Here is an 11513-nt window from a genome sequence, read left to right as displayed (position 1 = left end):
CACCTTTTCCAGCTACAGCAGAGTTTTAGAGCACTCAATTACACACACACTACCAGATACTAGTATGGATGTCAAACACTAAGTACCAGACAGTGCAAAGCACATTGTCGGGGGGAGCAACGCATGCCCTGCTCCCAGAGGTGACAGCATTCTCCATGTTTGCCTGTTTGCCTTTGGATGTCTTATTCCCCAAGCAGATATTGGGTCATGGAGATTAGTAGTGGCTGGGATTTTTACGGGGAGTGAGTCTCCAACCTCTGCTTGGAGAATACGATTGTTATACATAGAGGAACAGATGGGAGAGCAAGGAAACACGACTGCGTCTTAAGACGATGAAACCAAAACTCTTGTTTATTCTCAGTAAGGTTCTGTTCATTCTAGAACTCCGTTCGAGACAATGTACAAGTTCGCCAAGCTCCACTGTTCCATCAACACTTTCCATTACAGGATGTCTGGCAACCAGGCTTCCACACTGCTCACCTTGGTGTCCCACCACTTGCTGGCCAGGGCGTTAAACTTCTTCACCTCCTCAGGGTTGATGCTGGTTTTCTTCTGCTTTGTGCCTGACTCATTCACAGAGTCACTGCTGGGATATGCTGTACTGCTGCAGGACCTACAATAAAGAAAATGTGAGTTAAATAGTGCCTGTGGCCAGGTAGGAACAGTATAATTCCATTTTTGGGGGGGGGGTTATCCCGTGCCCTGTACTGTAGTTGTTGTAGCAGGCGTCATGATATTTATGACGTCAGGCAGGGCCTGGGGTCATGTGCTCTTCACACTACTGACTAGGTGATTTTCCATGTATTTTTCCAGTTTTGCTTTGAAGGTGTATTAGGTTTTACTTTACGTCTTTACTTTAAGTCCCCCTTAAACCAAAGGAGTTACTAGTAACATCTTTGCTAGCGGCCCCTTGCTTGAACCAAGTTGTATTTGGTTACAAATAAAATTTACAAACATTCAGTTAGCTATCAAATATGATGCATGTTTTGTTTTTTTCTAGAAACTAATCTTGTACTTATCAAACCCAAGCTTAATCTATCTGTATACGTATATACACACAACCAAGGTCTCTTGATAAAAACCGCATAAATTTGGCACAGCTTTTACTAAGTTCAAGGAGGTTAAATTGCTAAGTTTTAGTATCTTTGGGAAAATAAAAAAGGGGAGGGGCGCCTTTACCTGACCGAAGTGTTTCTCCCTGTCGAATCCAATACGCCATTGAAACGTGACAGCAAAGCTCTGTTGGACCTAAGAACTACACGGAACATCCTTCCACAAAGTTTACACGCATGCATTTTCGTCAAACTCAGTGAGATCATGAGAAAGCTGTGACAATCACTGTGATCATGCTTTCACAACATCAATCAAGGGTGAAAGGTCACGGCGTGATGTTTTCGCCAGGTGTGATGGGATATGTTAGCCTCGTCCACTCATAGTAGAGGAGGTAAAATTCACGAATTACCCAAACTATATTAGTCTATACCGAGTATTATAGAAAATTTGGTAATTATAATTAAGATTATAAATCACAAATTATCTTTACATATTCTTTTTATGGCTTTTTTCCCGAAATCATTCACTCTGGATGGAAAAAACACACATTACTTCCAACCCATATTGGAATGGAATATCTCACACATTCGGTAATTTCCGGAGATCGTCGTGAATTTCCGATTGATGACGGCGAGAGACGGAGGCAGTCAGCCGAGTGGGAGCAAGGTCTCTCTTTTTCTCTCAAGTTTCCCCTGTTTTATCGGGTTTAAGGATACCTACATCTACTTAGGGTATGGAGCAACTTCTTACTAAGAATTTGAAGGGAAAGGGAGGTCTGATATCTCCACATAGTCAAGGAAAGTAGGATTTTTTTGGTGGAGCTGGCTTGCCGCCATTTTGTCTGATGTTTCCGATGATTTTGTTTGAACGATCGTGTCTGCCCTGACCTGGGTTATATTTGTACGTGATGGGCGGCGTAAAACTGCCATTGGTGTCGTTTTGTACTCGGCTTAAGGTGCTTCTGTCAATGTGAGAACCTTAAGATTCATGATTACAAGGGTAGAAGGTAGTAAAATATTGTAGGGCCAGCTCTATTTGCGAGATCTTTCCACTAACTAATTTATCACAGTCATGGGAGGGGGGCGTGCTACATCTTGCTGTAGACCCTGGAGCTGTAAGCAGTGTAAAGCTCGTTAAAAGACATCGCTCCTTTCAGAAAGCCTTGGATTATTTTGTCAGTAATGTACCTACACTTGTTGTTATGGGCAGAATACTCTGCACGACATAAACTCCTGTAACGTTGGCAACAACTTCAGCAAGTTTGTGCAAGAATACAGACTGTGGCCTGATAATTTATCTTCTGAGACTAACTAGTAAACTAGTTTGAAGACGATTAGATCCATTCGGTACGAAAATGATGCTACACAAATTATGAGCTAAACCATATGTGGCAGGCTAGGTAGTCACCAACTAAAAGGAAGAGGCTCTACAGTAGAGCCTCTTCCTTTAATTGGTTAAACTTAAAGGGGAGTATTGGAGGGAGCCCTAGTGAACTAACAAGGATACGCCAAAAATAGTTACTCAAGCAACTGGATATGGTTTTGAAACGGTCAGACGTTTCGGAAAGAATCCACTTTCCTTCGTCAGTGACACTGGCGATTACCTGGATGTCTAACCTACATCGACGTAACTAACAAGGATGACACTCGGACATTTAAAGAAATGCCATTAAATCATTAACGTCTTAACAAGCTGGTTTTGACTGTCTAAGGCATCAGCATACTTATAGTTACTGTTGCTGCTTCTGTCATCAAACTGACTGTTTTTTCATTGATTGCTTCATTTCCAGACCCATCCAGGAGTGTTTGACACAGCCGGTAGACAGAGATGTGGCCTGCTCAGCCCCAGCAGTGGGGGCAGTGGCCTCCCACTCAACCCAACCCCATGTACCCACAGTCTTCAGATGGTGAGTCGATAGGGGTAGGACACAAGGTCCCCCAGGAGTCACCTGCAGTTCTACTTATTTATTTCCTTTTATTAGGAATATTAGTTTTTCCCGCACGTTGTTTCAGTAGCCCTGGGCCTCACAACTTCGTGCAATCACTACAGCAAGGGCTAGTCCACAGGCAGTGGTGTGTGTTCAACTACCATGACGGTAGTCTTTCTCAAATGCTAAGTGTTGAGGAGAGAAAGCAGCATGAAGCGATAGACTGGGCTGCTCTAGCCCAGTAGTGGATTGTCAAGATTATAAGTACAATGTGCATTAGTGTGATAGCTTCCAGTTCAGTTTAGATTGGTAGAATCAATCTTTTTTTTTGGTACCACTTAGCCAAATAAAAGCCCAATACAAGGAATAGAAACTCTTGGTTTTTCAGTTCCTAATGTTTCCTTTGCACAACAGGCACCATAGACTGGGCTGCTCTAGCCCAGCAGTGGATTGTTGAGAAGTACAATGTGCCTTAGTTTGCTTTCTTCAAGTTTAGTTTAGAAAGGTTAGCCCAGTACAAGGAATAGAAACTCTTCGTCTTACAGTTCCTAATGTTTCCTTTGCACAACAGGCACCATAGACTGGGCTGCCCTAGCCCAGCAGTGGATCGCCCAGAAGGAGGCCCAGGAAGCCATGACGGTGCAGCAACCGCCCGCGGTCCAGCCGCCACCGCCCGCCGAGGGATCTGGTCCGCCGACGTCGGACGGGCAGCCGCCTGCGAGTACGCCTGGTGATACTAATGGGAGTGGGATTGCGTCAGCAGGCATGGGGTATAGTCAGGCTAATATGCAGCCTTACATGTCAGACACATGGGCGCAGCCAGGTGCGGGAACATCCACTTTTTCTTTTCTTTTCTTTGACTCTAGTGACAAGTTTCCAAGCCAGAACTGTAGGTGTTTATACTGTAGCGGGCCAAACTGTAACTTCTAATATAGTGGAAAAAATTTATGACTAAACACCACAAGTTTCCATCCTATCAAAATAGAATGAACATTGTTTATATTGTGGTAGGATTAAGCTGTAACTTCCATTGCAAAGGAAAAATTGACTTGCCCAAATTTTACGAGTTAACAGCACCAGAAAGGAACTAACTTCCTATCATGGATGATCAAATGTGCAAGGAGGGTGAGCTTTGATGATAATTACTTGTCAGTCTGACAGAGAAAACTGTGTATAGTTAACAATTTAAGAATCTAGTCACCAGAAATCTCTACAGACTTGATCTCTCTTACAACCTCCCATAATCTTTGTATACAAAGACAAATGATGGTAGTGATGATACAACAAGGGTTTGATGATTTGTCATATCATATGGTGATGATGATATGGTCTAAAAAAGCACAAAATCAAGCAAATGTAGAAAGTTGCCTGTATCTAAACTCTGAAAGCAGGAAGGTATGAAATGGTCTCCTGCCATCAATTGTTTCATCAGTCTTTAAGCTTCATCATGCACTAGAACCAAGTAAAAAGTTGCCTGTACCGGTAACTAAATTGTGAGAACAGAAAGGTATGAAAAAGTCTCCAATGTTAAATGGTTTGCTGACAGTGACATGTGTCCCCCCTCCCCAAGTAAAAAGTTGCCTGTACCAGTAAATTGATTCTGAGAACAGAAAGGTTTGAAACAGCCTCCTGTGCTGAATGGTATGATGACGCGTGTCCCTTCTCCCCACAGCCTGGCCTCCCATGCAGGCAGGCTGGATGGCCCCACCCCCAAACGCCCAGCCCCCACCCCCAGGGGAGGAGGGATCCCAGCCCCAGACGTTCGACTACGGGCACGGCGGCATGCAGACGTTCGACCACAACCACGGCAGCCAGTTCCCGCCGCCGGAGAGGTTTGATTACAACCACGGCGGAGCGGCTTCAGCCGGGCAGTATGGGTACCAGCCACAGGTCAGGGTTCATCTGCTGCAGTTTTATGGTCCTTAGAAAGGGTCTGCATGGGGGAACCCAGAACATTTCATGCTGAATTCAGGGAGGCTGACTCGGCTATGCTCAGGAGTAACACAAAATATTGTGCTAAATCGTCAATGATCATTCATGGTCAAGTAGTGTGGTTTCCAATAAATTCAGGAGAATGAACAAGTCAGAAGGTATAATAGATGTCTTACCGGTTAGATAGATTTAAACAATGCTTGCAGCTACATTTGGATACTAGTATGTAAAGGTTAGATGTGACAGGTTATAACTTATACAGTATAATAAAGCAGCTGCTGCCACCCTGTGTGCCTGTGAAGCTGTTGTATTAAATTATTATGTCAAAGTGTGGTTACTCCAGCTATAGAGATACAAACACAGGAAATGCTAGGCTTCTAAAGTTGCCAGTTCTTGTTCTAACTCCATACATGTTGCTGTCATTCCTCAGGGCTATGGTGAGATGTACAACCAGTACTGGCAGGGGGCTCCGGCACCTGTACCCCCTCCCAGGGAACGAGACTTCAGGGGGGCGGGGAGGGAGCGGGAACAGCGCAGAGACCGGTCGCCCCCCTCCCCATCCGGAGAGGCTGCCACCACCTTAGGTAGGTTCACAGTGCTACAAATAAGTTAAGCAGAAACATGAACAAGATGATGGTGGCCGACTGGCCGTCTAACACAAAACAGAAGAAGTACCTAGAATTTGATTGTTCATTTATTTGCCGGACAAACGAAGCAACAAGTCCTACTTCTCAACTATACTTGACTCAATATCATAAAGGATAAAAGTTAGATTTAGATCTTATCCAAAAATTTTTCTTTATACTTGCATCTTTTCTTTATACTGGCTAGTTCTTACATACTTTACAAAGGTAAAATTATCAAACACTTCACAAATGCAGAAACTTTCAGCAAGTCTCAATGAATCTTTTAATGCTAATGACTCAGCAGTCTTGATGATGAAGAATTTACGGCTGTTTCCAATTTGTGTTTTTTTTTTCATCCCAGACGCAGCCAAGCGTAAGATCCTTCCCGCGTGGATCCGGGAGGGTCTGGAGAAGATGGAGAGAGAGAAACAGAAGGCACAGGAGAGGGAACAGCGTGAGAGGGAGCATGCACAGAGACTGGAACAGCAGAAGGAGGGAGGGAAGGAAGGACTGGGGGACGACACACAGGCAGCATCCCCAAAATCTCTCCTGAAGAGCAAATATGTGAGTACAAGTCTTGTACATGTCATTAGGGGTGGGTACTGGCACAGAAAATTAAGGTACAGGTTCTGTTCATGTCCAGAGGATCAGGTCCTGGTCCGGACCTGAACCTGGATCTAGTTGTTTGTGAAAACCTGTGAATGGGGGATGGTCCAATTTTCTACAAAGGAATCCGTTTGGCAGAGTATCTGACTCCCACTGGCGTTTCAAAATTCTGTCTGCATATAAGTTGGTTGTATAGGACATTTTCCAACCTAGTAGTGAATTGTGTGTATCGTTGACAAATAGTGACTACTTCCTTTTCAAGTTTTTCATTCTATTTTTTTAAAAGAATTTTTAAGATCTAAAGTATTACAGCCGAGGACATTCTCAAAATGCTACAGAGCAGCTGCAAGAAACTGTCTCAGAAACCGTATTTAGTTTTCTTGTTACTTCAGGTGAATGTCTTAATTAAATTTCCCTTGTTTTGAAGGACTCTGATGAAGAAGAAGAAGAAGAGAAGTCCAAAGCTGCAGAAGAGTCAGGTGACGAGCAGCCGGCCAAGAACAAATGGGATGACAGTGAAGAGGAGGAGGAAAAAACTGAGGAGGAGAAACAATTGGAATTTGTAAGTTTGACGAGTTGCAGTTTTAAAGCTATGAAAAGTTGTTTGGTAAATTCCAGCAGCTGTATTAGTAGCATCTTCATTGTTCAGCTCAGTTAGAATGCTTCCCATACAAAAATTAAGTTATGTTAAGACAGGTTTTAATTTGTTTTTTGTTTATGTGGGACCAGTTAAGCAAGCAAAGCACAGTTCTAAGTTTAGTTTTGCTTGGCCAGAGGAATACATATCAGGTCTGGACTGTGACTTATTTTTCAGATTTTCCTATATAAAACAGGAACATAATAAAACATAATAGCCCTCATATCATAATAGATACTGAACATGTTTCTATATTGTCTTTTATGACAGGCTCTCAAAGTGCGGCAGATGCTAACAGAAGTGCTTTTGGAAGTCACTAATGAAGAAATGGGGAAAGTTGCTCGGGAAGTCTACCAGCGTGCAAAAGAGAAAGTGGCAAAAGGTACTCAAATTGAACCCAGCCCCTTTGATTTGTATGTGATATCATATGCATTAAGGTTTGCTATCTTTGTAATGTTTTATCATGTTGTTGCTGTTGTCGGATTGTTATTACAGTTTTATACCATTCAGGTTTTTTATGTATATCATATCATTGACAGTCATAATGCACAAAAAATATACAGGTGAAAGGTTTGTAGACATGTAGATGTGAAATTGGTCTTCACCAGTATATAATTGAGGAACAGGATGTCCAAGGATAGCTTGTTTTAGATATTATGCACTCAAGTTTTTTTCGATTTCTTAACTTGCTGAGTAGGTATTCTCTTTGCCTTTTTTCTTATAACTTAATATATTTGGTAACGAGCTCCTTGGAAAGCTGAAAAGCTACAGAAAAATTCCTGAATTCTTTTTTCCTTGGACTCTCCTATTTTCTGTTGTTACAAAGCAGGTACAGTACCTAATTCTGGAATTGTAACACCAGAGTAGTTATATGCAGGTGTTGTAGTGGTGCACAGTGACTCAGTATTTTTCAGGAGTGGCGCTACAGCCACGCGGATCAACGGACTCCCTACTTCTGTTGGCGCCACACGCCAGCACAGAATCATCGCTGTAGAGTCAGAGACAGTGTTTTTGGTGTCCATGCATTAACATTTGTCCTGTTATAAACCTAAGCCCCTGCAAAGCAGCTAGCACAGTCCACTGCTCTGGCTTCTATCAGCAGCCTTGGTGAGTATTTCCCGTCGTCACGTTTTTGTCTCTCAAGTGTTTGAGGGATGGGCACACAAATCGCTGCTTTTTTGTAGACGTAATCATAGCAAGGATGGCCTCTCAACTCGCTACTCTGCTTTCGCACCCTCCGTGCTTTCAGCTTACTTTTTTCGGCAAATTGTGCCGCTATGCTTATCGTCTCAGAGCTTATCTGTTATAATCAGCTCCTCTCACCCCTCTTTAAAACCTTGTCCCTTTCCCATTCCACCAGCTTTGAAGCAAAATCCTCTTAAAGCTTCCATATAAAGCTTTGGATCTTTCTCTTCTTTGAAGCTGAACTGCTTTGCCCTTGCTCTGTCCCCTCCTCCCCCAGAGAGATCCATAAAGCTCCCAGATTTGAGCCCTTTATTCTTTGCTGGTTTGCTGGTTAATCCATGTGCAGGTAAAGATTCCCAGCAAAATCCTGAGATAGTGCAGTTCCTGCATTTCAAGTGCTAGCCATATTTTCTATCTTTTGGAATTACTACAGAAACAGTTACAAGAGCCTGTAAAGTGCCAAAGACCTGTGTTGCACTAGCTTTGTTACAGAGAGTCAAAAGTGTAGTATTTTTCATCTCAGTGAATGGTTAAATTACAGTTTTAATCAAGCAAGCCTCTTGTTAATTTTGTCAAATTTCAGGCTTGTTAACAATTTCAATCATCTGTTTTTAAAACAGATGGCAGAAAAATGAGTCCTACAGTGGTAGATTGATATAAAACTTACAATCACTTGTTAGTTCAATGCTTTACATAATTAAAATGAAGCAGGCTTCTGAACTATTTTTAATATTATCTTTCAAACAATTTTATTTATTAATTTAACAAAAATAAATCATACAGCAGCTGATTGGTAGTGAAATTGACATACCAGTTGCTTATAACTGGTAACATTGCTCATGATTTAAGCAAGAAACGTTCATGAATATAAGATTTCAGGCAAATGGCACTAAGATCCTACACTGGTATTTTTCTATGAAACTTGACGTTACTTGATTTATCACACTGTATAACTTGCCATGACGTCTGCCCGGCAGGTATCGGTGCGTACGGCTCGGACAGCGAGGACTCGAACGGAGGGGAGGAGGACGAGGATGTGGACTCGGACGTGGAGCTGATGGAGACGATTCGCAGGAAGCAGGAACTGCACCGCCAGAGGGAGCTGCTGATCGCACAGGAACCCGACACGGGTAAGGGGCTTTTTCTGTGTGTGTGTGAAGTTTGGTGAAAATGTGTTTTCTTAGAAGTGAGCTCAAAGATGATTTTAAGTGAGGAGTTTAGGTTGCATTGACGTAGCAATATGAAGCATATTGAGTGCTTTTTTCATGCATCTAAGAATAAATGGCAAACGACATTATCATAGACTTGACTTAAGTAGTGTTATGAATTAACTTAGTAGTAACTCCATAGCATGGGCATGGTCTGTGCTTATATCTATTCTAAAGTACTGATTGATATTTAGCAGGGGGACTTTTTTATGAGAGACATCAAGATCAATGTTATAAAATTGGTGGTAATTGAAATATGCAGGAAAGTGGATGAAAAAATTCTTACTGCACCCATACGCCCCCTCTACATTTTGACTTATTTTGTTCATTGAAAGTTCATTCTGATTTCTGGTCCCAACATAATCCTGATGATACCACCTTGTTCCCTCCAGATGACATATTTCTGGAGGATCGCAAAGTCAAGGCCACCAGGAACGAATCCGTAAGTCCCAAAAAGGAGCCGGAATTCGAACGGAAACACTCGGAGCATTCCAAGTGGGACCAGCTGCCCGCTGCGGTGAAATCCCAGGAGAACAACCATTTTGGGAAAGGGGGGGAATCTGATTCAGAGGAGAGGGGGTCTCAGGACGAGGTAAAACAGGAGGGGGGTGGGGAGAAAGACGGGGAGGACAGTGACGAAGTACCGAAACGACGCAAATCTATGGTTGAAGTTGTCAAAAGGGAGGAGGACGACAGCGACTCAGTAGATAGCAGCAGTGACAGTAGTTCTAGTGACGAGGAGAAGTCTAGCTCGAGCTCGGAAGAAAGATCTAGGAAGAAGCGACGGAAGGAAAGTAGGGGTTCCTCCAGGAGAAAGAGCAGGCACTCGAGAAGTCGTAGCAGGTCACCGAGACACAAGCGACGGAGAGACAGGAGTGAGAGTAGAGATAGGAGCAGGAGTAGGGACAGGGAGCACAGACGACGGAGTTACAGGAGTAGGAGTGGGGAAAGGAGTAGAGACAGGGACAAGAAGAGTAAGAGGGGGAAAGACAAGGACAAGAAAAGGGACAAGAGGGACCGTAGTGAGGACAGGGACAGGAAAAGGGACAGACGGGAAAGTGTTAGGGAGAAAGACAGAAACAGGTCACCCAGTGCCAGTTCAGAAAGTGACGATTCTCTCATGAAATCGAAGAGTAGTCGCCACAGGTCGAGAAGTAGGTCCCCGAAGCACAAGCGTTCGAGAGGGGAAAAGGAGGGGAGGGACAGGAAAGGGGGTCGGGAGGAGGGCGACGAGTCTCGCTCGCAGTCGGACGATTACGAGGACGAAAGGCCCAGGGAAAAGCGGAAAAAGGACCACCACCAAAGTCGGAGTCGCTCGCGGACGCCCAAGAAGTCGCACAAGTACAGCCGGTCAAACTCGCGGAAGCACAGCCGATCCTACTCGCCCGAAAGGTCTGGTAAGAAGTCCGGTCGAAAACACAAGTCTAGATCCCGCTCAAGGTGGTATACAGTTTTCTCTTTTCTGTACTTGCTAAGGAAAGGCCTTTTCAAAGATGGTTGTGCAATGACAAGTTCCATTCTCCCTTGTGCAGAGGGTGTGTAAACCTCAGGCAGGTTTGCCCTGTTGTCGATGTGTCCTGTGAGTTGATTTTCCAGTGGGGCAGCCCTGTCTTCCTACCTGTGCTGTCAGCCAAGTGACAATGGGACAAGCTTTGGTTGCAACCGTTTTTGAAAAGCAGCTTTTAAACGTGCCCTACCCTATTGGTTATATCTCTGATAGTAGCTTGGTGTAGCCTTTTTGTTTGTTGGCCTCTTCAAAAAAGGATGAAAGGAGAGAAAGATCTCACAAGGTCTCGAGGATAGGAATTTTTAGACTGAAGTTTCAAGATTTTGTTACCTTTTTGCAAAAAAAAAAACAAATCTTTGACCGCTGACAAGAAAAACTTGCTAAACATTTTCCCCACTCGTATCACTGTTCTGTTATAATGTGATCTAGGCAGGCTACTGCTTGACCAAGCTACTACCAGAAGAACTCATCAGTAGACAGAGTTTATATATGCCAGACTGCAGAGTTTGTGGTGTCCTAGGATATTTACCACTCGCAAACTTGCAGCCTAAGATGAACTCTGTCTAGTTTTGAAGATTTCTAAGGGCATACGCTAGAGCTGAAACGTTAATATCATGCCAATGTTGTTTCATAGTTACAGAGTGGCAATCGTCGTGTCCATGTATATGTAGTTTGTGTCACATTTGCATGTTTTAAACTCGGTCTTTCTGCATTTTCTGTTGTCGTTGATCCAGTAGTTAACTTCGAGAACACAGAACTTGATGGTCCTTGTTGTTGTTTTCAGATCTGTGTCGCCGAAACGGCGGAAGCACTAGGACTGCGTAAGACTTTC

General features: G+C 43.4%; 2 protein-coding genes across 2 annotated transcripts in view; one reads left to right on the top strand and one right to left on the bottom strand.

Annotated features, from left to right (window-relative positions):
* Window positions 1–1408, bottom strand: part of LOC118423612 (ubiquinone biosynthesis O-methyltransferase, mitochondrial-like) — a 3910-nt gene extending 2502 nt beyond the window's left edge. The window contains exons 1-2 of the mRNA XM_035831836.1: window positions 1180–1408; window positions 481–613 (exon numbers count right to left, since the gene is read on the bottom strand). Coding sequence (XP_035687729.1) covers window positions 481–613; window positions 1180–1319 — 273 coding nt within the window. The 5' untranslated portion in view covers window positions 1320–1408. The remainder of the gene's footprint in view (window positions 1–480; window positions 614–1179) is intronic.
* Window positions 1409–1622: 214 nt separating this feature from the next.
* Window positions 1623–11513, top strand: part of LOC118422766 (arginine/serine-rich protein PNISR-like) — a gene marked incomplete in the record, with an annotated part of 11187 nt that continues 1296 nt past the window's right edge. Inside the window, 12 exon segments of the mRNA XM_035830511.1 lie at window positions 1623–1719; window positions 2843–2959; window positions 3552–3803; window positions 4653–4870; window positions 5343–5496; window positions 5900–6102; window positions 6572–6706; window positions 7052–7163; window positions 7835–7888; window positions 8944–9096; window positions 9567–10614; window positions 11466–11513. Coding sequence (XP_035686404.1) covers window positions 2881–2959; window positions 3552–3803; window positions 4653–4870; window positions 5343–5496; window positions 5900–6102; window positions 6572–6706; window positions 7052–7163; window positions 7835–7888; window positions 8944–9096; window positions 9567–10614; window positions 11466–11496 — 2439 coding nt within the window.

The sequence above is a fragment of the Branchiostoma floridae genome, chromosome 9 (genome assembly GCF_000003815.2).
Source record: "Branchiostoma floridae strain S238N-H82 chromosome 9, Bfl_VNyyK, whole genome shotgun sequence".
Taxonomy (NCBI): Eukaryota; Metazoa; Chordata; class Leptocardii; order Amphioxiformes; family Branchiostomatidae; genus Branchiostoma; species Branchiostoma floridae.
This window is presented reverse-complemented; position numbering and strand designations above follow the sequence as displayed.